The 27,777-nt window shown below is 40.4% G+C and overlaps 1 protein-coding gene across 1 annotated transcript in view; it reads left to right on the top strand.

Annotated features, from left to right (window-relative positions):
- Positions 1–27,777, top strand: part of cdh13 (cadherin 13, H-cadherin (heart)) — a 197,324-nt gene that overhangs the window by 114,771 nt on the left and 54,776 nt on the right. The window contains exon 9 of the mRNA XM_034534656.1: positions 19,160–19,300. Within this exon, the coding sequence (XP_034390547.1) occupies positions 19,160–19,300 (141 nt within the window). The remainder of the gene's footprint in view (positions 1–19,159; positions 19,301–27,777) is intronic.

Raw genomic sequence — 27,777 nt, 5'->3', positions numbered from 1 at the left:
GCCATAGTCCAGCTGTCAAGCAGCGGCTCTTGGCTCTGGCAGTGACCTGCATAAATGAATGTTTGCCTGATAAGTCCTGGGGCCTCTGGGCCACAACGATAACAGCAGCACCCTGATAGAGAAAAAGAGAATGCGTGTTACTCACAAACAAACACATGCAACATTCAATTACCTGGACAAACACCTGCAGCCCCTTTTTATTAAACTGAGAAAGTGGTCGAAATGATCTATGTTTTATCGACGGCCTTGAAGATAAAATTAAGCAATTTTGTTCCGAAAATGTTTCATTATTTGATAAAATAGCCTTTTGTTTGAAATAAGGGGGGGAACAGCTCACCTGATAGTTTGGTATATATTACATCTACCGTACTCACCCATCTGGGAAATGACACGAACTGTGTCACTGTGAGAATTCCTTATCTAGCAGCTTGACAGTCATCCAGTTGAGGGGTGTACAATGTGGAAAGAGACAGAAACACAATTCTATTTTTAATTAAGTGATATATATGATTAACCCTGACATAAAGTGTGGCTAGAAGAGTGCAGTTCAAACTTGGAAGTTTTTATTTACACTTCAATAATTCATCATGAAAACTTTTCCCAACAATTGTATCCAAAAACAGATCCCATATGGCCAATGATGTTAAAACATACAAACGAACGTAGGCAGCAAAGACTTTGTACATCTCCACAAAGTGTCAGGTCTGTGGCAATAAAACCGGCAGGGTTTAACTCTGGCATAGTGGCATTTTTGTCAGTGTTTTTCCCCCTTGCCTGTCTGCTTTACTGAAGTGGGAGGAGAGGCTTGAAAGGAGTGTGTCTTCAACGATCAAACAGTGCAGTTTAATTTTGGTGTCAAGGATTATGGAGATTTGAACAGATCCTATTCAAAAGCTTACATACTCTTTGTGGCTGATGCGTTGGCCAATTTGGCTTTGATATAAATCCCTCAAAGAGAAAAAAGAAACTTACAACATTTTTCATTTGAACTATATAATACACATGTAGCTGCCATATGAGTAATTGTCAACCAATATTGAGCTGTCAGTGCAGTATAAATAATCGGCACAACTGTGGAGGAAGCAGATACATGCCCCACTACTTAAGCCTAACTAACACTCATCATCACTCCCACCAAGGTCCTGCAGGAAATGTATTAATGCAGACAGATAAGATGCCAGGTGATATGGGAAATAATCTTAACAATGACATGTTATTTGCCAGAGACATGTTGTTGAATAAACTGCACAAATAGAATAAGCACCAAGGAGAATATTGGTCATCAACAGTTAGAAGGGCGATGGCGAAATCAGATAAATAAGGAATATTTGTTTCGGTAAAACCCATAATGAAGTTACTAATTACAACGAATACAATCAACTGAAGTCATTGCACACAAGATTGTCATTGATCTGTATGCAAGTGCAAGTATGCCAAACAATTTGGCTACTGTCTTAGAAACTTAATGGGCAAATTAAGCCTGCAGGAGGATGTGATGTTGGCTTCAATAGCTCTAATTAAGTAACAGATAAGCCTCATTGTGTCCAATGAACCTGAACTCATTAAAAAAGTTCTTATTTTTCGCTTCCTCTGCACTGTAGGAGGGATTATTATTGTTCATTAAGATGAAGATGTCATCGAAGTTGCGTAGAGGTTGGGAATGAGACAGGTGAGAAGCAGCCCCATGAAAAAACTGACTAACAAAAGAAAACAATGCATTTAACAGTTTAATATTGAGTGTCCCAGGATGCAGCACCACAGATGTGTACCAGAGAGACCCCTGTCAATGTTGCCCTGGACATGGACACAATGTGAGTCGAGTGATACTCACAGTATTAGGTGCAGGCTCGCCCTGCAACCTATAATTGTGGAGAATCATCCACAATCCAATTAGAAAGTCTCTGTTTTGACTGGGGTTTACCATTCTTACAACCCCAAGAGCATACAAGAGGTTTGTCAGTTTTACGTACATTAGCTGTGGCCTCCACAAATGCCTTAGGTGCTTTTAAAAAGCCTTTGTTGGACGAAATAAAGCGAAGCACCAACTTTCAAAAGCGGCGAGTCAAATTTACCTGCTATATGTTTCCTCAGTTGATTCCTCAAAGATAAAGGGAACAGATATTGCGTGATGACACTAGCCTTTTGTACTCGGACATGCTCCGTACATCACAGCATGGCCACATGTTTTTATAATGACTTGACCTGCACATATGCGAGATGGAGAAGAATGAAACAGAACCTAGCCTTTTCCCAACCAAGAAACATTCACAAGTGTCTTGCTCAAGGACACATCGACTAGGGCGGGGATCCAACCGCCGAGCCCCTGACTGAAAGACGGACCTGCTAACCACTGACCCACCGTTCGCCTGTTCCACATGCCACTGACAGCACTGAAAGCCGTGCACCATCAATTCAAGATGAAGGGTTTTGACAAGGCTGGGACCTTAACTGGATAAGAATAAAACTGTATTTTGAGGAATGCAGTTCAGAAGCTCAGGACTTTTTTATTGTTGGCAGGAGTGAAGACAAAAAAAAGACAAACTCAATTTGATGTGCTGTGCAATACAATTGCATGATGACGCAATCCTCACGATTTGGACTATGAAGCAACAAAAGAGATAAGCTCCTTGCACTTTCCTTTGCATAATGGACAGTTTTTTGCAGACGCATACTCTAAGTACACAACCGACTGTGAAGTGGAAATACCAACAGTCAACGTAAGAGTTATCAAGCAGTTTTATCAGAGGATGAAGGTTACTGGTAACAGTCATTGGCCAAATAAAATAGAAATATGGTTAAACCTTCATAAAACCAACAGTAGAAATAAGACTAAAGGAATCTAAAACCCAATCCATCAATGAAATAATAGCACCCCAAGTGTACCCAAGCCCAAACTACCTCTTCAGTGCTGTTCTGCCCAAATAGTTCAGTTTAGACTGCTATGGCTGTAGTCAGAGATTTTGATTCAGACTTTGTGTTACATATCTCCAGTTCATCATTCCACTCTCTCAGGACTCATTGTTTGTTGTCGTGGAAAGCACAGCTTCAAGCTGCTCCGCATTCCAAGATTCAAAGTTAAAAAAAGAAAGATCGTATAATACTTAAGAACGATGTACTCTATGTACACAGGCAAGCGGATTCACATGGAATTAGAATGTGTTTGAGATGACAGCAACAAATAAAAAAGAGCAACAATGAATCCCTTAGATTGCCCTCTCTTCACAGTACAGCCAGTAGATCTGGCTCCCTCTTCCTTCCCCTTGATTAAAATCACAGCGGTCCACTTACAGGGTTAAAGTCCCGAGGCTGGAGCTAATTTAGAGCAGTGTGATTCTGAATATTGATGAGTCAGATTGCCAATGGTTGGTGAGAATCAATCCAGTTGAAGAATGGCAGTGCCGGAGCTGCTGTGGCCAAGTCGTTGTGCTGCTTCTTAGTAGGCAGACGTGAGGAGCCTTCCTAAATACCTATCTGCCTGCATCTGTATTCCCTGCCTGGCCCCCAGCAGATGCTGATGGACCCGCCGAGTCGGCCAGATCTACATATTGGTGAATCCAAACAGGTGCATGTGAAATAAAGCATGGCAGGTCAACAGCTCGTTGTAGACAACGTTGTGCTTAGAGGGACAGCTATCAAAGAAATGGAGTACGAACTGGGGCTCATATCAAGTGTGTGTCCATCATTGTTAAAAGCCGGACACCACTATAACATTGATTATGTGTGTTACTCAAGTACTTTACAGGCTATTAGACAAATCGTAAGCCCATATGCTCGCCGTGACCAAAGTCATTTTATGTGCTTCTAACAGGTGACGCTGTGTGTGTCCTTTCGCAGAGCAGGCCAACCCGGATTTGTCCCAACTTCACATGTGTGTGTGTGTGTCTCAAGAAAGTATCTGTTTCATTAGACTCTCAGAAGGGGTCCTGGTCCCATACAGCTGGGCAAGTCTCTGTGCAAACACTAGCATACAAATTGGGTTCCGTTTTTTATACTTGCTCCCAAGATTTGAAGCCACTTATCTGCTCATCATTTAATTGTTTTATTACAAGGAAGCATAATGACTATTTGGCAAGAGTTGAGTGGCCTTCTATTTACCCATTTCTCCCTAGAATTTAAATCCTTAGTATAAATAATGAATACAGTCTAATTCATTTTCTTGCTTCAAGCAAATGTTAATGAAATGTATTTAATTATTTATTATTATTTTTTCTGTTTTGTATGTATTCGTTTAATCACTACAACGAGTCCTTCTTCTGAAGGACATACGTGTTATTTGAATGACTATAAAGTAATTGTAGGTGTCATCTCTGCAGTGCACAGAGCATAACTTGTCATTCTTTTTACATTTGAGTCTTGTAAGGTGCACACATTGCATATCGACTACGGGCTTTCTAAGTGTCACGTTTAAACCTTAAAATTCCCTGATATTCGGACTACAGTGTCATCCACAATCTGCTGTGGACATTTCTGACAGCTGAAAGTACTAAACTAACATAAATCCACATTGACCACTTAGCTGAGATAATGACAACTTCTATCAGTATGTCATTCATTAGGATGACTTCCTATGTTTCCACTGACTTGTACCATGAATTTGCATGTGTTTATGTGAGGAAATAGAGCGGAATGAGATGCCTGCATTAGTATGCATGAGCCTCATTAAATATGCACTCATCAACTCTACTTTTTTATTTGGATTCCCTTTGCAGTTGTGCAAATCACTGGTAATCAACTGTGGTGACATTTCCCAGCAATTATAAGCAAGCTGTCCCCGTTGCAGCAGGCGCTGGGGACGGATCACTCCATTTCCTACCCCAAGTGCCACAGTGACAACATATCACTCCCCTGAGAGATGAGGACCTTTCATATGAGCAAATAATGTTTTCACAGTGGAGAGGATCATTAGCTCCAAATAATTTGTTAGAAAAGAGTGGGCATGTCACTGCTGACTTCATATGAAATGTCCTCGAAAAAAAGAAACCTGACATTGTGTTATTGTTATGAAGAGTTCAGTAGATGGAATTGACTTTATTTCAAAGGGAGCACCAGTCAATCAAGTAACCAAAGTAATTATTCTCTATGTTATCTATGTTGTTAAATGTTATCTTTAATGTTTAGTATCAAATTTCCATAAATTAGTACCTAATGTCTTGAAACTAATTAATTAAAAAGTTTATACAACACCCACTTGTACAACACTCCCTATTGAAAACAACCTCCGTGGAGAGACGTGGTGAAACCGACTTCAGTCGACAGACAGACTTAAGCTCTCAGTATGTGGTCCTGTCATTGTATACCTTCTTCCCTGATGAAAGAGGGCTTCAGTAGTGAGGAGAAGACAAAAAGCAAACAGCGAGCTCCCTCGATGCTGAGCTGCGCATTAAAAGCTTCCCCCTTTTGTGATGCAAGTGCAATATAATTGGCTCCAATGTTATGTGGTGGTTTGGAAAGCATTTATAGGTATACCACAACTATGTCTTTTACAATACACTTCTTTAAACTATTTGGATAATATTGTAACGATCACATACACGCAGGTTTATTGTTGATAGCTACATTTGGTGATGCGCTGAGGTTGTTTGAACTCACCTCCATGCCAGTACTTTGTTTTGGAAGAAAACAACTCTGAAATGCTGCTGAGACAATGAAGCGACACATTAAGGTTGCCCCATAGTAGTAATACAACAGAAACAAACAATGCCAAGCACATCACAACCGCACATTACGACAAATGTAGTGTCTCGGGTGTGACCCCTCACAGTATATATGAGGATGCTTAATGATCAGTAGTCAGACCACCATCATCTCACCTATTCATTCAGTCAAGATGCACGTTTCTTTGTAATTGCCCAATCTTACATGCCAAGTCAGACAGACCAGGGGGAACATTTTAGAGTCAGTCAATTGCACACAAACAGTTCAAGACATCCAACGTTTCTCTGGAATGAGCACAGACTGCCACAGTCCCGAGGAGCAAGGAGAACTGCAGTGTTTTATTTTCGTACGCATTTTAACTTCAGAAGCACGCAACAAGTACTCCAGATTGGTCACAATCGTAGGTTGTGTGTGTCTCCTTCAAGTGCAGCTTGGAGTGTGCTTTGAGTGGCTGTCAATCTGTCAATATGAGCCTGTCAAACAGATCATCAGTGAATTAGTTCAGAGGCTCAATCAAAACTGGGTATTGTGACAGGCATTTTTCCTTTTGCTGAAAATTGTCTAGAAGCTTATAGTTTCAGCATGGCATCAGATTCATGAGTCGAGTCTTACTGACATCCTTTTGTCAACTTGATCAGGGCCTCTAATGTGTGCCTTGGTTTATTGTTGAAGCTCATTGTTTATTCAGAGGGACACACTGTGGCTGAGCAACTGTATGTTTTGGGGTTTGTCTGCTTTAGTCCGTTTCAGCAAGGTGTTTACTGTGTGCTCGCTGCAGCGCAGCTTTACCGAGGCTTTGCTCCTCTGCCTGGATTTGGATCCATAGCAGTACCAATATAAAGTGGATATATAAGTGGAACGGTCGGGTTTGTGAAGATCTCATGAATTTGAATTGTCGAGTTGATTTTTGGGATTCATTGTTTCATCGATTCTGTTATTTTAAACCCATGCTCCACCTAATATCCACACTTGATCATCATTGTAGATGATATATCATCAAGTATGGGATTTGATTGGCTGAAATTAATTAATAAATCACTGGCAGTTAGAATTGCCTCTTGGCCAATTCAGGTCAATATTTTCCAAAGTTAACATCTTCATAGCGAGGGATTCCTGCTTTCTGTTTGCCAGCACTGTTCATTGCTGTGTTAAGGCAAATGTGTTATCACTGGTACTCCAAGAACCACAGTGTTCCCAGAGAAACGCCTCCAGGGAGTTTCCCTCCATTCCACCATGTTAGTAGTCGGTGAAGAACATCCCAACATTTCAAGAGTTTGAGCAAACATCTGTTGTCATTCCCTGTTGTGCAGTGCAGACAACTCCACATCAGTAGCTGCTACTTGATGTGGAGTTGAAGTGTGCTACCACTTGTGTTTCTTCCTGTTCCTGGTCCTCAGTCCCATATGGCTCTGTGGGAACACAGCCACATTTAGCTGGGTTTGTTTGAAATGTTTCTGGACTTGGAAAAGGCAACCCACTGAGAGATTAACTGTGCGTGCGTGTGTTATGTGTTTGTGTGCGTGTGTTATGTCTCGGCACATACTCTAATGGGCTCACTTCAAATATGTCTGTAGAATAGGTTCTGCAAAAGAACTTTGCTAGATTTTCAACGTTTCCCTGTAGTTGTTGATGGAGCTTTGCACACACACAGTATATTAAGTTGATAATGTGGTCCACAGAAAGAAAGAAAAAAATATGTACACAATTAACGAATATAAGCTATCAGTGCTTAGTAATGGACATGTTAGGTGCATCTTCAGTTCCACAGAGAAAATATAATTAAAATGAGGACAGGGGTGTAAAGTTGGCCCGCCAATGGCCACTTCCCCTTTATTGGGTAGAAAGATTTGGCGCCATCATTTTGATCTCACACGAGGTTGTGCGATTAATAGAATGATGTGTCAGTTGAAAACCACAGAAACACTTATTTTTAAGGGGCCATTTATATATATATATATATATATATATATATATATATATATATATATATATATATATATATATATACATATACATACAGTTTTTGAATCTGTTTGGTTAAACAAAATTTATTTTTTAGAAATTTTCAAAAAGGTTGACTTTGGCCAGAAATAGTAAATGATGTGAATAGAATGACTGTAGTCATTTAGCTCCATAATAAAATGAGAAGCACCAGACACTGGAGAAACCCCCTCACTAATGTTAGTTCAAACCACCAACAGGGCTATGTTCCACTCATCTACATAAATCTGTGTACCTCCCTTATTGGTTATTTAGCAGATCAGAGAAACCAATAAGATTAGACCAGTTATTGATTAATTATCCTACTTGGAGGATGATGAGGAGTAGTTGGAACCGGGGCCCCGGCGGGATGTCCCCGCCACCTCTCGTCCCCAGCGAATGCCACCCCCGTTTGATCTGCACTAATCTAATTAACACTTTAACAGGATCACCTGGGCTCTTCACTGAAAGATCTGGGTCTGCTGCCACACACACACACACACACACATGCATGCATGCACGCACGCGCACGCTTCCCAGATGGGCCTTTGATAGCTCTGATGGTGGCACGCGCAGGATGGTGATCTCACTTAACTCACATGCACTGCTGCTCACACACACAAACAGAAAGTATGTTTTGCTCTTGGTGTCGGGGTACTTAGTAAGAGGGGACTTCTTCAGTCCCCAGTATACATCTAACTGCTCACTAAATGGCGCAATTAGACTGTGGTCTGACGGTGCACCTGATTAGATTAGCCCCAGCTTGTGCTTTCTGCTCCAACTCACCGCAGCCCTAAACACAACCTTGACCCCAATTAGCCGCACACTCATCAGAGAGAGCTGAGGGACACCGGTGCTGCATAAGCTTATCATCCTGCTACTAATTGGCCTGATGAGGCGGGATAAATATGGTCAATGCTGCCCCACCCAAGTCAATAAGCACACTCTTAAAGTAAAGAAAAAAAAGGAGAAAATAGCTTTTACTGCATTTTGTTTTAATGCATCACAATCGCATCGAATAATAATCATTTATTTTTATTCAGCATTACAGGTTTTTTATAGTCAATAAAAATGTATTAAACATTGCAACCGAACAGACCAACACAGAGGCATGTCATTCTGTCCCTGGTAGAGCGAGGAGCACATGGCTTTGTCTTAAAGAAATCATTTGAACATTTGGGAAATAGCTTTTTTTTTCCTGTCTTGCATGGAGTAGATGAGAAGATTGATGCCACTTTCATGTCTGTTCGGTAAATATGTATCCGGATCCAGACACTAGTCTGAACTATCCGGATCCAGACACTAGTCTGGATCCGGATAGTTCAGCAATAAAGACTGGAAACAGGGAGCTCAGCACATCCATACAAAACACGGTGTCTTGTATTCACTTCAACTATCATCATAAATCTCTAAATATTTGTTTTGCCAAAATGTCAAACTATTCCTGCATATGCCCCTTGTTGACCCAGAATGACCAGGCCAATGTAGTAATGTTAAACTATTCCTTTCAAAATGGAAATTTAACTTATTTGGGGTCGTCTGTAGCTCATGGGGAGAGTGGTCATCCCGTAACCACAAGCTAGCAGGTTCGATCCCCGCTCTCCCCATAGTTTGCATGTTGAAGTGTCCTTGAGCAAGACACTGAACCCCCAGTTGCTCCCTGGGCGCTTCACTGCAGCCCACTGCTCCTTAATAAATAAGGATGGCTCAAATGCAGAGAAGAATTTCCCCACTGTGGGATCAATGTTCATTATTATTATCATTATTTGACTTTCAACCAACTCCCCAACTTTTAAAAACCGAGCTAACGAGTATGCGGAGAGGCTTGCTCCAGCGAGAACTGAAACATGTCACGGGCCATTTCATCGATCAATCACAGGTTTGAATACACCTTCAGTACAACCAAATCCCATGAGACTCCTGTCTAAGGTTATAAGTAGGTTCTTAACTTCTTAAGTGCTATATATCTCCCTCTTTACAAGCAACTGACTGCAATAGACACACTGAGATGTCCCCGTAAAGGATTTGTGTAAAGCATTCAGAAAGGCTTTAAATGTTCAGGTTCAGGTGTTCCACTGACTGTAAATTGTGTGATTTAAGTGCTGTTGAAGTTTATTGTTAGTGCAAGATGAGTCGGAAACTGCATCTAAAAAAAAAGCATAGTTACAGCATCTAATGTTTATGTTGATGAAAAAAGGAAACAAAACAGCAGCTTAAAATATAAATACCTCAGTTATGAGAGCAAGACTCATTCAAAACTGTTGGATGACAAACAACAACTCAAATGTAATTTCTACTTAATGTGTTCGAGAACACAACTTGTTAAATATGCAGATGGTCTACAGCAGACACAGTTTCATATCCTAAAGAGGACATAAACATCAAGGTGGATGATTTATACGTGGAAATAGCACAAGATTGGATCCTTGTTTCTTTTCTCACTCACTCAGTTTGAGTCAGTTTGGCTCAAACATCTATAAATGGAGACATCCCGCCTGTTGTCTACAGCAAAAGTGAGTGAAAGTCTATTGAGCATGTCTTTCTACCGACATATGGGATTCCTTTGTTTTGGGAAGGTTTGTTTCAGTCAGGGTCTCATTTTCACAAGTCAATTCAAAATGTATTCCACAGCCAATAACAATATTACTTGATAGTTATGATTCTGGACCACTTGCAACAACAAATACACTTCTTATTGGTCTTCACCATCTTTGACTGATGTTGCACAGATGATATTTTCACTCCCAGCATAACAGGAACCATGAGTGATGCAAGTGTACGGTCATTGGTGCAAAGCTTATCAGCAACATGTTAGCAAAATGGGCAATCATCCAATTTAATGCAATCCACACAGTTTTTGTCCATATGAAAAAATGTGGCTGTATGCCATATGGTGCTGGATTATTCCTCCTACGCTGTTCAAATTCCTGAAGCTGTCCATCTATCTATTGTTAATACCAACTTTGTCATATTCAGGGTGTTGAGGGACTGGAGATCGACTCGGTCTACTTACTGTATATTGCAGGAGTATGAGATACAAAATGTAAGCTTGCCCAGAAATGTACCCTGTATGTGGGATAACTCCGTAAACACATCATCCTCCACAGGCCCATATTTCAGCATAACACGGACCCTTTACAATGACCTGGATGTTGCTTGTTTATTTGAAAAATCTACAATAACTGGTGCTAATGGTTATAACATAATCTTTGTAAGCATTTTCCGGCACTATGTTCAATACATGTCTTTAAGAATTCAGCCTGTTCTCATGGCAAAAGGAAATCCAATCCAATCGTCTTCAGAATGAAAGAAAAACAAAGAGGAGAAAAACAAAGTCAAACTCTGACCAACAACAGACCAGTCCTGGTAATTGATGTCACAGAAGCTTATGTTCGAAGAGTGCAAATAAAGGAAAATGAAAAGATGAAATCAGAGGATAGAAACGAGAGACACATATAGAACACTTAGACAGTCAGTTGAGCATCATCTGTGGGGGAAATGGGGACTTGTTTAACATAAATGCATGTCGAATTGCACTCTGTTTTGAAGAGTTTCTCCCCAGCTGAAACATTTGAACTGGCATGGTAGCCACTTGTACTGGTCAAGTCCATACTTTTGTTGTAAAAGTAAAGCAGATATTCAGTAGTCCTTCCAGAGTGGCTCATTACATGTACATTGTGTGTGATGCTGTGTGTTGTGGCTGTAAGATGAGCTACAGTATAACCCGCTGGAGGTAAATACTGCAAACTAGGCTTTAAATTAAGCGAGAAATGATGCAATTCGATTTGAATTCTTTCAGAAAACCTTTGTCGAAAGAAGAGACTGTTCTAAAAACAGCTCTATTAATCTATATTTAAATAGCAATTAAATGATTCAATCAACTCAAATTAGAGATGTGAACCATACCGTGCCTTTTGGAGCCTTCATATCATACCAATAGCTGCATTGCCATGAATTGGGATACAATCTTTCCTTCCTAACCTGCCATTTACTTCCAGTATCTACATAAACAGTGTAGCCTTTTCAAAGAAAAATAATTATCAGTTTTCATTTCGAACAATGTTTCCGTAACACTACTGCTAACTGGCGGATGAGAAACTACACTCGATGTAATGAAACTTTGCACTGTAATTAAAACCATGCAATGCTTTCTGATAGTTCTGCAGCATGACATCTATTTCTGTATTTATATTTTCATTGGCCCCATATATTAAAGCAGCACTTCCACCAATGTACTACTTTAAAATGATCATTACACGGCAAGTACAGGCCACAAATAAGAACCGTCTCAATATTTCCTGTGAGTGTGGAGTGAGGAATCGGAGCCAATTGATGCAAAATTACCCAAGATGAGAGTGTTTTGTGTGTTCAAGCCTCCCACCCACGCGTGCTCAAGGAGGTCATTTTGAAGAGTGGTATTCACTGCTTGGAGTAAAGTTCATGCTTTAAAATCATTGGGCTTTCAGATTGTGCCAACAACATATTATGTTATATTACTTCGTGGTGTTGCTATAGGATTACTGCTTCTCAACAACATTTTAAAGGGCATTTAAGATGATTAATGTGTGTCTTTAAGCCTTGGGGTCTCTTTCTGACTGGATATTTGAAATCGCACTTCTGTCAAATCCTTGAAATTATGCTCTAGTTATTTTGGATCTTGACTCATTTACATATGTAATCTTCCACACAGTAACATGTTACAGGCATGGTTTTACTGTAACCATGCCTTTCTTTATTTAACTGTTCTGATAGTTTGAGGTTGTGCTAAACCTACAAAGCCTTTGCACTACACAAGACATGGCATGCAGTCAATGTTGGTGACGTGGTCCTCATATCGTCGATGTAAAGGAAATGATTTAAGAGCAAATCATTTGAAATGTGTTTAATTTACAAAACACGTACCTGTATTCATCTCAGTCTGACACTCAGTCTCCAAAGAAAGCTCCAGGTTTCCACCAGTGATTCTTCAGTTTTGACGTAAAAACGGCCTGCGGGAATTTTGTGTCACCTGATTTGCCTTTAGACTTAACATCTTAATTTGAAGGAAGAAACTACCGATGGTTCTAAACTCAACGTTTCTGGAAAAAAAAGAGACATGCATGTTAGCCGACTTCCAGCACTTTTAGTCATCATTTAGGGGTTTAAACTGTCCCTCATGTTTATGGTTGATATGTGGAAACATTCCGTGTGTCATTTTTTTCTATTCATGATAACAAACACAGTGCTAATGGAGACTAGTACTGAATACTATCCCTACTACACCTTTACGCTTATAAATTAACACGCTCACTGTGAGCAGCTTCATGTGTTGTCTTCCTTCCTAATTCCTATTAACAGACGTAGCATTCAATGCAGCAGTGTGTCTTCACACTAATGCTGTTTCTAATCTGCTGGCTGGAGCGGTCCACCAATACTGAAAAGAGATACTACTAAACCTTTTTTCTTCTTGTGTTTGTGATTTTAAACTGAAAAGCTTTCAACTCTTTTTATGCTTTGAGTCTATTTGCATCCGTTAACGTGCTTAACTAAAGAGTATGTTCGGCTCTCAGTGCTGTCCAAACGCAGATGGCATATCTCTTTTCCTGCTAGACTAAGTGTGAAAAATGCTTTTTGGAGGACCAAGAAATCAGTGGCTACTTGCTAGCTGGGTGCATAAAAAAATGTAAATGCAAAACGTTAAAAAAACGTAATTAAAATCCTAAAATCGATCCCAAACTATAGACCGTATTGCGATGGGATCAAATCAGCTGCAACGGCAAATCGGGCCAGGGTTGTAAAGTGGGGGCCCCTTACCCATCTCCCACCCTCCTACTTTGGGCGCCCTTGCACACTTCCTCGAACTCGGCCTTCATTTTGATCCCAACTACACATCTGTAAATGTATGGAACTGCTCTTTGTTGTGACACTAGTGTGGGACAAACTCTTCCCACAGACCGACAGAAATATGGCAAAGCACTCGAAGCAGCCTCTGTGGTAGCACCTGCTATAGTCGGTGTTTCCAGGACTCACACACAGACTCACAACGTGAAAACAATGCCAGCGTCGCTGACACTGCTGGTAATATATCCATTGGAAATCCTTGCAGCCCTTTAAGAGATGTGCGTACAAAATATACACACAGAAAATATTTGTTTTAATGTGGTGCGAACAGGGTCCTTTATGCATTTCACAGTCAACTCCTTCTGTTCCATGCAATATTTATTTGAGTTCAGTTCGACGACAAGATGCCAAAATGAACTGCTCTTGAAGTCAGTTGGAGTGACTCCTTTAAGAAATGCATTAATTGGTTAAATGCATTAAAGTTCAGGCCTCACTCTTTATTGTTATCTACTCTGGCTGTATGGATGCTGCTCTGTGTCATGGTGGAGTCACTACAACCTGTCTTTCTCTGCATACTACATGAACCAGAGTTGTTTTGATTCAGCACAATGCAGCAGCTATCAGTATTCCTGTTTTGAATTAACAAAGAGAGGAGGGGAGACCCATAAAATGAAACACTGTTATCAAAGTGTCACACTCCTACTACCACCCCCATATGTATTTTGCTCTCTTCTTCTGGGTGAATGCTAACCATGCTTAAGAGGCTGATGCAAGAAATAGATCCCTTGTGTAGGTTGCAGTGGCCCAGATAAGGGTCTCACGTGGCTGCCTTACTCCTGTAATTAACTATTGTCAGAGTGAGTAATCATGTGTCTGTAGAGGTGGAGTGCAGAAGGCTGTCAGCATCCTGTGAGGTGGAACAAAAATGTCTGAGAGAGAGTTTGGAATACATGTTTTGGTAAACATTTAAGAGGAATCCTAGTAAACTGTGTTTGCACCATGACAATGACAATTGTGGTTTAGAGTGAAACTTCTCAATAACTTTTGAATTGCCATCAAATTTGGTACAGTTAATATTAGGCTTTAAGCTTGGACAGCTTCCGAAGTTATTGTCCTTTTAGTACAAAATTCCCCTGTTTTCCCTGAGAATGTTTCCTTGTTGAGCTGCAGGCAAGGATCGTAACACAAGGAGATAATTGTGTACTGAAAAGACTGCAACTGTAGAGCAAACCCACTTAGTTTGATCCACGCAGAAAAAGTGTGAACCCATCTTGTGAGTGATGCTGACAGTGAACAGTTCCAGCTTTCAGTCTCAAAGCTTCATAAGTATTAGTGTAAATGTCCACACACATCACAGCGATTTAGAGAAAATTGGTATTGGTAAAAAAACATTTTTAAAGGAAGAGAGGTAGACAAATTAAGAGGATGAAGGTATAACGGTGAGAGGAATAATGTCACGGTTGGATTTTCATATAAATGTTTTTTTTTTCCCTAATCCTTTTAAGGTCTGTCATTATTTCTCCAAGCATTTGAAAAGAGGCCTGGATAATAGCCAGTGGTTTGGTGCTGAGAGTTAGCACTAGTGAAGAGGAGAACAAAGAACTCACTGCCAATGTTATAATATCACACCTATTCAGAGAGTTAATGTGGTATCTCAGATGTCAGGTTGCGCTCTCTCTCCCTCATTCTGCCCTCTTCCTTTCCTCACTTATCTCTGTCCATTCTCCCTCTCTCTCTTTCTCTCTCTCTCTCTGTCGTACTCTCCTTTCTCCTTGCTTGGTGACAGGGATGAGCCCTCAGTCGAAGGGCTTTATGAAATCCTTTCAAGGCAGAATGTTACTGAAATGTCATTCTCCGATCAGATGTCTCGTAAACAAGGCCTGCAATATAATTTGTTACACTCGACTAAATTAGCTCTTTGTTCAGTTCATACTTCAGCTTTCACGAACAAATCAATGAAAATGAAAATCACTTGTGGCTTCCTGGTTTTTCTCCCACTTACGGTTTAACAAAGAAAATGATACCATGCGTTGGAAAGAAAGCAATGCTACTCTTCAAGTGGACACGGTGCTTCCTTTCAGGCTGATTTCCATCTCAGTTTACTCTGATAGTCCAAGAGTTCACCAAAGATCACATCGGTCTTCAATGAAGCAAAGTTGCTTTCAGTGGACAAAGGGTATGCTGCCTGTAGTGAGTCTCTCAGTGGAACAGGAGACTTTGTTTTACTCCGACATGTAATACATGCAGCAGAAAGACTCTGCTGCAGGGCTGGGGTCTATGGTAGTTTCAGTATTGAGATTAACAGCCGTTAAAAAGGTGGTCCTTCTCTGTGTGAGCATGTTAGCAGCTGATATGACCGTTTAGCTCAACGCACTGCTGTTCCCAGGTGGAGCCTTCACTCTCTTAAACTTGTGTCCATATTGATATGTAAGTAAATCACTCTTGCTAACATGCAAAACACAGTCAAAGTAATCAAACATATGTTCAACGTATTAAATTGCATTCCACTGTTATGCAAAACCATTCTCTGCATGCATCTACAACAAGCTGTTCTGAGTTGCTCCAAACCATTAATGTGAATAGAACTTTTTTACAAAACAACGATGCAGTGTGATCATAATCGTAACATCCTTTTGAAGTGATAATGTTGATACCTGCAGAAGTACTTCTTTAGTCTTCAGAGGCAATACTGTACGCCAGTGAGTTGAAAAATATGTAATAACTGCAGTATGAAAAGACACATAATTGATACATAGACCAACTGTAAAGAGGAAATATTACGTTCGGTTGAACACCAACGCTTTAAATGTGTGTGAACACGCAGCCAATCAGTCAAATGTTCTCTACTTAGACCCACAGGAGAAATGGCCAAAGAGTAAATTTAAATTTTAAATGTAACACTTTTGCTGCTCCCAAAAGTATTTCTAGACAAATTAATAAGTTGCAGAAAAATGAATGAGTGGACTAAGAGGAGTATCTAAATTAACACAGCCAGTAGAAGTTTCCTGACACCCGGAGTGAAAATTCCCTGTTCCTGTAACTCTGTATCTCTAGTGAATTTGAACAGATTTTCTTGGCCAGGCACTTCAGGGAGTTTATAATTGAGTTGAGACTCGGAAAAATACTCATTAAGATGTTGTCAGTCGCCAAAGGAGGCCACGCTCAATGTGTTTAGACACCACTGAGACTGCAGGTATTCCAGAGTCCTTCTCTTCTCCAGCTGGAGGGCAAAAGTGTACTTCTGTGTGCAGTTGTGTGTGTGTGTGTGTGTGTGTGTGTGTGTGTGTGTGTGTGTGTGTATTTTACAATCAGTATGTGTGTTTTCACACGTGGTTGTGTGCATGGTGTTAATAAACTCACAGGTCCACAGAGCACCATCTGCCTGCACAATGTTTGATGGAGCAGGAGCTGGTTGTGAGGAACACCCCCCAAACTATTGATAGAAGGACCTGTTTACAGTCTCACTCTTTTCACAGTGTCCCCTGGAGCGGTTGCTTGAATGGATGGAGTTTATGACAAAAGGGAAGCACTAGTCTCTCAGCTGGTCCTTTCTTCTGTAAATAATGTCCCTGCAAACAGACAGTTCAGAGCATTTAAATTGTTTCCTGTTTTGAGTATATTCGGTATCTTGAGAAATCAGTTGTTGACCCTAGTCTTCCATTATGTTGCTCCTGACCTCAATATGTGATTCCTGTGAATAGCTTATCAAAGTGTCTAAGTTCGAGGTGGTGTGATAATTAGAAACGGCCTTAAGGTGTCTACCCTTTGATCGTTTGATCCCCCCCCTGCCTGCCTCAGATTAAATAGAATAGAGCATTATTTTTGATGAGGCAGAAGTAGAACACTCACACACTGACTACTGCCTCTGCTGCTCAGTTTGACCCAGACAGGCAGCGGAGCGGAGGACGGAGGACGGTTGACTGTCCACGGGTATAAAGATCAGGGACATGATGAGGCAGAGAATACACACTCTAATAATAATGGTAGTCAGAGTATGTATAGTAAACATCAAGGTACATGCAATTAAAGGGGATGAATATTCCAAACAATTATAAACTAGCTTTTATTATTGCCAACCATGAGCTGGCATAAATGAAGCATAGAAATAGACAAGACATCACAAATAATACATCACTAGTATTGTTGCACTAATACTACTAACTTAAAAAGACGTGGATTTTAAATATTTCACTAGCGAAGTAATTACTTTTAAAAGGAGCTTGAACAGCCCATGAAAAGCCCTCCGTTAGGCATTTTAGTTAATGTGTTAAACAGGAGCCTAATGAAAAGCCTGTCCGACAAACCAAACAAGGAAAAACAAGAGAAAATATTTTCTAATTATTGTCCTCCCCTGTTCCATATATTATTTTTCAATAATTTTGTTTTCTCGTGTGTGCGCATTCTCTCAAAGGTGAATCTACAATGCAGGCGAGAGCGCCAGCAGCATTTCCAGTGAGACAGAAGGATGAAGTTTATTAAGCATGTGACAGTTAACACCCCAGTCGGGAGAAAACACTGCAGTGGATAAATAAATGTTGGCTTTTCCAGCCCCTACCTCCTGTTAGTTATACAGTCAACATTTCAATTAGGCATGAATTATGGCAACAAATGATTATCCCTACTATGATCATTATGAATGCTTTCCTCTCACTGTATGTATGAGCAGGAGTTCTCCAATTGTTATATAGATTACAAATGCTGCCAGGCTATTAAATTAATTACTAATCTAATTTGGATGTTTGCGCTTCTGGAAAGCTACTTTGTAATCAAGGATGGATTCCTCTCCCTAGCTTGTGTAGGAATGTAAAATCAGCAGACATGGGTGCAGTTTGGGTTTTATTAATACTCATTCTTTCATCTCCAACATCGAATCAACAACGAAAATATCTGTGAAGATTCTAATAGCCTTGAGAAGGCCACACAATCTCTAAATACCCCAATGAGCGATATGATTTTGCAGATTATGTAAAGAAAAATAGTTAGTCTTTTCAGCGGGGGCCTGGAACTATTGATCTCCGATGCCCCAGAGCACTGTGGAAGACGTGTGTAAAAAACAGCTCTAAGCCCCTCTGGAATCTTTAAAATGGATGAGCTTAAACCGTCCGTAGTATGCTTATATTTGATCTCATACTGGATACCTTTAGGGAACCTTTTTTCTCTCTCTTTGACTACCTTATCTGTTCTAACATGTATAAAATGTGGATTCCAGACCTTTCCCTAGAGAGGACGCAAGAGTTTACTGGAGCTTTTAACACTGCTATGTAAGCGTGAAGGTCAATATTTACACAGAGTATGTTTTCAGCCATTATCCAGACGATTCTATGGTAGAGTCAAGCCTCTAGTGGACTATTATAAAAGCTTTTAAGCTTTGTCAAATGGTCTCATATTATTGTAAACAAGTGTGATAAGTGTTTGTTTTTTGTTTTAGATGGATTAATTGAATCACTGATATGGCTAATCATTCATCTTGAAATATTTTTTAAAGAGTAGCTTCTCAAATAGATTATCTGAAGACCATCAGCATGTGTATATGTATGTATTATTTGGTTAAAGAAGTTGTACTTGCATTGCTTCTTTGATGTGCCTATAACCTATACATATATATATATATGCATGCATGCAATTATTTTCACTGAGTATTGTCCTCCTTTGTTTCGATTTCTTTAACTTTCATACATTGTAAATCACTCTGTTTATTTTCCAGACACTACCGACCACAACATATGAGTTGGAGATCGTGGCCAAGGACATGGCAGGAAGTGAGGTGGGCCTAACAGGAACAGCCACGGCTACCATTACCATCACAGACAAGAACGACCATGCCCCTGAGTTCACACATCCGCTGGTGAGAAACATCTCTCTTTTTTTTCTCCTGGTTGCAGATTGGCTCTCTAACAAATGTCTCTAAATATGGAGGTATGTGACCTTTTAATCACAAATTCAGTCAGGTCTGCTTTAACTAATAAATGACTAGGTTATATAGTGTTAAAGTTAGTCATTACCAAGGGTGGGAATCACCAGAGGCCCCCGATACAGTTCTATCATGGTACTTAAGCCACGATACCATATGATTCCAATTTTAAACATGTTGCGATATTCAAACAACTGGATGTATTCAAGTTTCTCACCAAAATTACATTTTACAAGATTACATTTGCACACATCATAATAACATAATGAACTTTTGTCCAATACTCATTTTTACCGAATGGAGTCTGAACAAACCCCAATATAAGTAATTAGAACCTTCATGTCAGAGACATACGGCTCTTCGCCTTTATAACAACAGCTGTTGCTGTCAATATTATTAACATAGATAGCTCATTACATTACGAGCTCTCCTCCTCACAGTGTCATCAATTATCCAACCAGCAATTAGAAAGTATTAATGTTGATCTCTGAAATGTTTACAGCAATCTTCAGGTGAGTGGCAAGACTCTCTCAAACACACACAACAAACCGGCACACACACGTACACACACACACACACACACACAAACACACACACACATGTTACATGACTCACACACAAACAACGTGTCTCAATGCAGGAATAAGGACATCATATGGTTATGAAACCGTGTCTTATATAACCACAGTTATCGCCAAATCGGTTGTTCCCGACACCCCTTATTGCAATATTAATAGTTTATATAATATTATTAATAATAATAATATAATAAAAGATGTATACCTGGTGTTCGTGTTTTGATACAATATTGCCACGAAGAATATCGCAATACTATGCTGTATACATATTTTCCCTCACCCCTAGTTATAACTTGGCAGATTACAAAAAATGTCTTTAGTCCACTCAGATTGTGGAGGGTTCTTTGTCTTTAGTTGCACACTTACATTACAATCACTGCCCCAAGAAACGAAAGGTCAAGCACAATATGATGATAATTACCATACATTCTCAAATTAAATTAAATCATCCTCATTGATAAGACCAGAGGTTCATCAGTGTTCCCAGGTACACCCAACTCAGTTCCCTAACTTAAAGTATTCCAATTGCTTTTTTTTCTGCTGCATTTGCCAAGGATTTGATTACTTGTTGGAGGGAGTGACCTCTTGCCTCAGAATCTCCATGGTCGTAGATGTTGCAACAAATCCACAATCTCACAAATCTCTGGTCTTTCAGCCATTCTGTGCCGCTTCAGTTGCCAGTTCAGAGTACTTGGTTTTTTCTTCTTCCTATGGCCCGGCTGTTGTGGACCACAATACCATGTCTGGCTGGGGTGTCACCAGTCACAATATCTAGGGGAGACACAAGATTTTGATTCAATTCCATGTTCGTTTTCCAATCCCGAGCAGCCTGCAGAATACTTCCATTCATTGATATTATCTGGTATTTTGGACAATGGCCTGCGGGTACAAATGGTGTAAAGGGTACAATTCCTGTAGAAGTTTGGAGGAAAGCATTGTAGTAGTTTGCCTCTGTTCCACAATTGATGACAGCTGTCTGAGAACTCAGCAATGTTTAGGAAGGCAATGTTTAACGCCCTTGGGTGAGGCTCATAGTGTATCCGGTTCAAATATGCCTTTGTGATGCAGGTGCCTGGCAAAGAGGGCAAGCAGGATTTTTTACAAACCCCAGCTTCAGGTTTTGGGGCATAGATGGAAGGTCAGTGGCTCTGGTGACAAAACTTAGCCAATACCCCTCCAGTCTTTTTCAGGCTCTCCCAGTTAGTCCTTTGGCCTTGCTTAGCCATGGCCTTGGTGTGTCGCTCTTCCTCATCATGTCTTCTCCTTTCCTCTACCACGAGAACTGTTGGTACACGACTAAGACCGGCTCTCCCATGTAGAATTTGGTCAACCACATTCTTGAAGTCAAAAATAGACATAGCAAACCGAACAGCTTAAGATGGATTTCACTTCCTCCTCGTTACCATGAGGTGGGCTAAATAACAGTATCTTCAATTGCAGGAAGGGTCATGACCAACCTTCCTTTGGTGCACTCCAATTAGCAGTCTTCATACAGTCAGACAGGACTGAAATAAGTCCAAAATATTGTTTCACATCTGTGCTGATCACTCTCTCCAGCTTTTCATACTCAGTTAAAATCCATTATTTGTAGTATGCCAAACTGGAAGCACCATTTCAGATCATCCCGGGCATTCTAGTACGGTATGGGCCTGGTGTAGATGCCGATCTTACCTCCTTCACCTCACTTATCTTGGGAGAGCTGATGTCAAATTAAATGAAAAACAATATTTGTGGGTATTAAATTGGTGGGATGTAAGCAGGAACAAGTGTAGGTTTGTCTTTCAGCTCATTGATGTGGAGGGTTCTGATGTGTCCTTCAACCTACTCTTTTGACACTTTCAAAGATCCGCTTTTTCCTTTTGTGAAGGGTGCTGATGCCCTGCAGCCTTTGGGTTGCTTCCTACCGCTGAGTTTCATCTGACTGATTTGACCTTCCCCATGACAGAATCTGTTCAATGCAGAGCCCTGGGTTGGACATTTCTGCTTGATGAATTTTAAAACCACAAGTTCATGTTACTTTAGTCCAGCTAAAGAATGTTCTGAAGAATGTCTGAAGCTAGTGTTTTTCTTTTTATATATGGCCACTTTCTTAATTCAATGTTATATTCAAGCCAAGGTTTGATCCCGGGTGTGGTCAGTCAGAGAGTCCTCTCGCATCAGGCTCTTGTGCCCTAATAAGTTGATGGAGCCTGCTGTTACGGATAGCTAGCCCCTATTTCCTGTCAGCTGTCCTTTCAAGCTGTCACACGGTATTATCGTATTGAAATATCGTCATATGTAAAAGGTAAAAGCATTGATGAGCAGTGCTAATCATACAGTAATGGCTCACATGCTGAATTCTAAATAATGTACATTTCCACAGTGCTTTTTTTCATTAGTTAATTTGTATCCTGCACCAAATGTTGACCCAGCCCATATTGGCTTACAAGACATTTGACAGCAACAACAACAACCTGGATGGCCACTTGACCAATCATAGTCTCAAAAATTCAAAAAGAGAACATTTCAAACTATCCCTTTTCCATCACATGAAATTCATCCTGAACAACACCAAGAATGAGGAAAACACATAAATGCTGCTCTTCATGAATATCTTTGTCTCTGCCGACCTCAATTGTTAGTAGGAAGATACCCGTTCTTAGCGGAGGGGCCTTAGCCATCTCTTGGATTTTATACTAGGTTCTGTGTACTAACTTTCTTTGATTTGGACATTGTTAGTTAGTCTGAGCTTTTGCTTATCCCAGATATCATTCTTCCAATGTTACTAATGGATCTTTAGTATTTCGTTGGCTCTATTTATATTAGTGCAAATCATTCCTGAAAATGAAATGTAAATCAGAAAATACATAGATTGCAGAACCTATTACTGAACCGTCTCTTCACTATAATTATTTCACATCTCTGCTTCACATTCATGACATTACACCTATGCAATATCCCATTCAATACTAATTCCACCAGTACAACAACAAAGTTATGTCAAACCATACCTAATCATAATCTGGTGCTCTGAGTTTCAGAAATACTGTTTTAATTTGCTAAAGACTCACTATAACTTCTGCTTTTACATTCTTTCAATCAGTAATACACTGCTGTCAATGACACATTTAGTTCTCTTTGATGTGCTTTTAATGTGAAACAACTGTGCAGGAGTGTTACATTGCATTGACAGTAGCTTATCATTGTTCAAAATAACAGCAAAGTAGTGCAATTGGGGGTATTTAGTGAGTATAGTGTTGGGTTGTAGTGGATTTTATATATACTTGCACATGTAAATAAGAGAAGTTTATGTTTTAAATTAATACATAAAGAAAGTTATGATAATTAATGTAGGATATTATGAGGAATATATGTATGTATGATGTATTATTAAATGTATTATTAAATGTATTATGAAACATAAGAGAGGATCACTGTTTTATTATTCTGTTAATGACAAATGTAATGATTAACTGTATGATGCATGAGAATGAATGATGATTTATTGTTAAAATAGAGATTTTAGAGTTAAAATGGATGCCGATTGAAACCTGATATGTTGCTTTTATTCTGAAGGCAGGATAATAGGGTTTTATTCTGAAGGGGAACTTCCTGTCCTTGACCGGAAGTGTGAGCTTTGACCCCGCTAGCTTATCGATTGGAGGCATCCTTTGAACTGACCAATAGAACTAACCCATAGGTGTGAATTCATTTGCATGACCAGACTAACGGCCGAGCATTTGTGCTGGAGTCGGAGTTCTTTTGGTTCGGGATCTCGAGACAGCCCCGGGCTCTACGCTGCACCTGGCTGAAAGAGAGGCCTTGGGAGCAGCGAGGTGTGTGGAGAGCTCTCCCTTACCAGCTCCACGATCGTGAACGCTACATGAGTATTATGTTTGCCATTAAATATTGTTAAACTTTAACTCATTGAATCCTGAATTTCCTGAGGCCACGGGACCCGGAGCTCTTAACACAAATCTTACAATGGGTAGTAATTATGTTTTAAAGAGAAAGTCACAGCAACAGATTGCGTGACATGACTTTGTTGTTGAACAGATGGATTTAGTGCTGTGGAGATGTACTGGATTCTGAATTCATCAGGTAAACCAAGTATCAGAAAACAATGCAAAGAGCAAACTGAAATGGGACGCATTGACCTTGAGGCTACACATTTCATGTATATGAGTTTTCACCCACTCAAGGACTAGTCTAACTCACTGTGACCGTTTACGTTCTCATATAAAACAAATGGCTGTCCTTGTCTTGTAAATGTAAAGCTCAGAAAATGTCCAGTACGGATCACAGTGTGTATATGTGTGTACAGAACATGCATCAGTGTAACTGGGTGCTATGGGTGCAGAGGAAAGATAAGGGAATCAGGGCACAGGAGTGGGAGTAGATGTGTTGTGGTTCAGTGACGGTTTGTTTAGTCAGCAAGGCCTTAAGGCATTAGTGAAAAGCTAACAGACTAAACCGGTGCCTGGCAGTCACGCTATAAAATAAAACGTAGATGTAGAAAATAAAATAAAAAATAGCACACAATAAACTGCACATATTGGCCGTTTGTGCCACCTCATGATGAATTTGTCAAAAGCTGCTGCCAGATTGTTTTCTTTTCCCTCTTCATCCTTCCTTCTCTCCTCTGGAGCTGAAACAAGAACGAGGTATTGTAGAAAAAGACCCTCCATGTGCCTTAAGGTACAGTTGTAACACTGACGTGTTGTTCATAATGGAAATGCCGACAGCTGTTGTCAGGTTTTGAGACACATCCTGCTTTGCCCCAACCGAACCAACCCTCCAGCCCTCCCATGATGCATCGGGGTGTCAGGGGAGTTTGTAAGGAGCACAGCACAGATGTGAAACGTTACAGCTCAGAGGGCGCGGCAGGGCCGTGCAAAGAGCACCATGTTTGTGTCCCAGTTAATCTTCTCATTTCTCACGAGGAAGAGATCCGTTTAACAGCATGGAGAAAGGGAACTTTTGTTTGAAGGCGCTAAGCTCCCCGTATAAATCCTCCACCCTCCACTCTCCCTGACCGCTTCCTACCTGCTCATGAATCTCCCCTGACCTCTCAAATGGCCGCCATCTACTTGTGAGTGTGTTTGAGAGTGTGTATCTGCGGCAGCTCTCAAGCTTTCACTTTATAAATGATTCAACTAAATATTCAAGTCTTTTCATAGAACCATCCAAAATCCCTTCCTTCAGAAGAATCATGTCTTTTTCTGAAGACACCACCTCCTGCAGATGAGATATAAGCTTTAAAAGTTTGTCTTCCAGCTTGTGTGCAGGACTCAAGCAGAGAAAGATAGAGGGAAGGATAAAAGATGAGTAGAAAGAGTCCATCATAGAAGGTTACAGAGAGAGAGTACAATAATAAGAATGTTAAGGAGATGTGTTATTTCCTGTTATTATTCATTAAATACAGTCTAACTGGGTTTTCTAAATTGACATTTTGTTTGAATTCAGCAAACATAATCCCCATGTAGGGAGCCTCTGCTTTAGACCTACCTACCACAGCTCTATGCGAGAGACAGCTATTCATAACGTGTGAAGTCTTTGCCTCAGACCACCACTCATCAGATCAGCCAGAAGGGAATCTGCTTTCTTTTTCCTCCCTAATTCATCTTTCTGCATTGAAGTTACACTTCATGTAAAGGAATTATAAAACAAGTGAGCATCAGCTTTATGCTTTGAAAATGAATAATAATCAGGCAGATGGAAAGCTGGGAACCTGAAGATTAATTAGAGATGCAGCTCAGCAGTGTGTCAATTATTTTCTAAGCGTAAAGCTAAAATGTTGTCAGTTTAGGGTGGATAAGGGCTCAGGACAGTATGATGGAAGTGTATGATGGCAACTTCCATGCTCATTGATGTCTCACAAGTTCTTAATTAAAAGAGTTCCCTGGACAAACAGTGGAGATTGTCACGACTGAACAAAGGAACCCAAACGCACGACTCGGGGGCAAAGTTACAACAAAAACGCAGTTTAATAAACTGGAACAAACAAACGGAAAAAACAAATAGGAACAAAGTAACAAAATAGCATGACCTGGGGAATTGCCAATGCCATGGACGAGGCTGGTTCTCTGACACGAAAGACAAGATGAACTGGCACAGGACAAAGGGAGACGCAGACAATATATACACAGGGTGAGGGCACAGGTGGAAACAATCGGGAGCGAGGCAGACAATCAGACCAGAGGAGAAACACTCAGGGGAAGGAACAAGTTGCCTGAAACAAGAGGAGTTGACTTTCAAAATAAAACAGGAAATCACGAGACAACATGGACACAAGACACAAAACTGATTAAGTTAACAGTTTCCTGGACATGACAGAGATGAGTGATTGGCCATTATTATGTACGTACATTTACAGCTCACTTTTTGGTATTGTAATATCCTGCTACTCTGCCCCACTCAAATTACATTTAAATTGCTTCTTTTGGGTTTTTTTCAAATTTGAGAAAAGACAAGTCAGAACAAAGTATGGATATATAATGATTTCTGAAAAAAAAGTAATTCTAATTTCAGTTTGATTTCAAAGCAGCTCTCAGAAGTGAAAAGCTGCTACAAGTGCAATAGTACGTCACTGTTGCATTATTGAAATCTGAACATATTGAGAATGCTAAAAGCCTTTCATAAAAGATGTCAGAATTAGCTGAACAGCAAGCCAAACTGCCAGGTCTTTTCTCCCGACTACGTTCTTTTTAAGGATGGATGATTCAGAGTAATGTATCTTCCAGTTTTGAGATCATAAGCTAAGGTATCCTTTCTTACTATGCAATTTATTACATTTAGCTTCTGTAGGGGATTTGGCTCTGACCTGATTAATTTTTATAGCGAGAGGCCTAATCCTGTTTTTATAAAAAAGGAGAAAAAAATGATATGGAATCCTTCTTAGCGCTGTCGTCTGAAAGGCCAGATATGTAAAGTATGCTCCTGTAACGAAGATGAATATTTCTCCAGTTGTACTTTTTCTGCCAATCAAAACGAGGTAATATTATCTCAGTGTGTTTACTCTTAGTCTTTGGTGCACTGTGTGTGGGATTTGGTGCCGTGATGAATTTGATCAACTGGCCCGGAGAACTTCTGTGGACGTTATACAAACCTTTGTATCAGCTGCTGGTATCAGAGCAGACGCTGGCATACCCGTCTCCTTCCACACCAAGCACCTTTTGCCCTTCACGTCTCTTTCCCTTCCTTCATCCAATATACTGATCCTCCCTTCAGCTCGGACTGCTCGTCTCGCCTCCTCTTCTCTCTGGCTCTGTTAATTCAACGCCATGTCTGACCGGGCTTTTTTCCCCCAGCTCCTCATAACAAGGCCATGATGGACCTCTTCACTCCTGTCATTCAAACTCCCTGACAGCCAGTCTGTGTATTTTTTTTCTCATTCAGATTTGGTCTCTTTCTCTGTACTTGGCTGTCTCTCTGTCTGCTTCCCCTTCCGTTCTCTTCTTTCCTCCCCTCCCTCCATTATGACCAGGAGAACATGCTCGCCTGCAATCCATCTGTCCTACTGATAAAGACGTTAGCAGTGATGGGTGTCGCACCAGGCGCAGGGCAGCAGGGCCTGTCAGTGCAGGTCTGTCTCGGGGGATGGCTAACGGGTGTCACGGATTAGTCCAGGCCTGGCATGATTGCTTCACTAGCTCTGAGATACACACAGTGCTTACTGCTTACCCTGGATGATACGGTGGCCTCGTTGGCCAGAAATCTCTGTCACAAAGTGGAAGGGATGGGAAAGGATTGGAGCAGTGTGTTTTCTTTTAGGGGCATTTGTGTGTGTGTGTGTGTGTGTGTGTGTGTGTGTGTGTGTGTGTGTGTGTGTGTGTGTGTGTGTGTGTGTGTGTG

The sequence above is a fragment of the Cyclopterus lumpus genome, chromosome 6 (assembly GCF_009769545.1).
Source record: "Cyclopterus lumpus isolate fCycLum1 chromosome 6, fCycLum1.pri, whole genome shotgun sequence".
NCBI lineage: Eukaryota > Metazoa > Chordata > Actinopteri > Perciformes > Cyclopteridae > Cyclopterus > Cyclopterus lumpus.
Note: the sequence above shows the minus strand (reverse complement) of the source record. Positions and strands in the feature narration are given on the sequence as shown.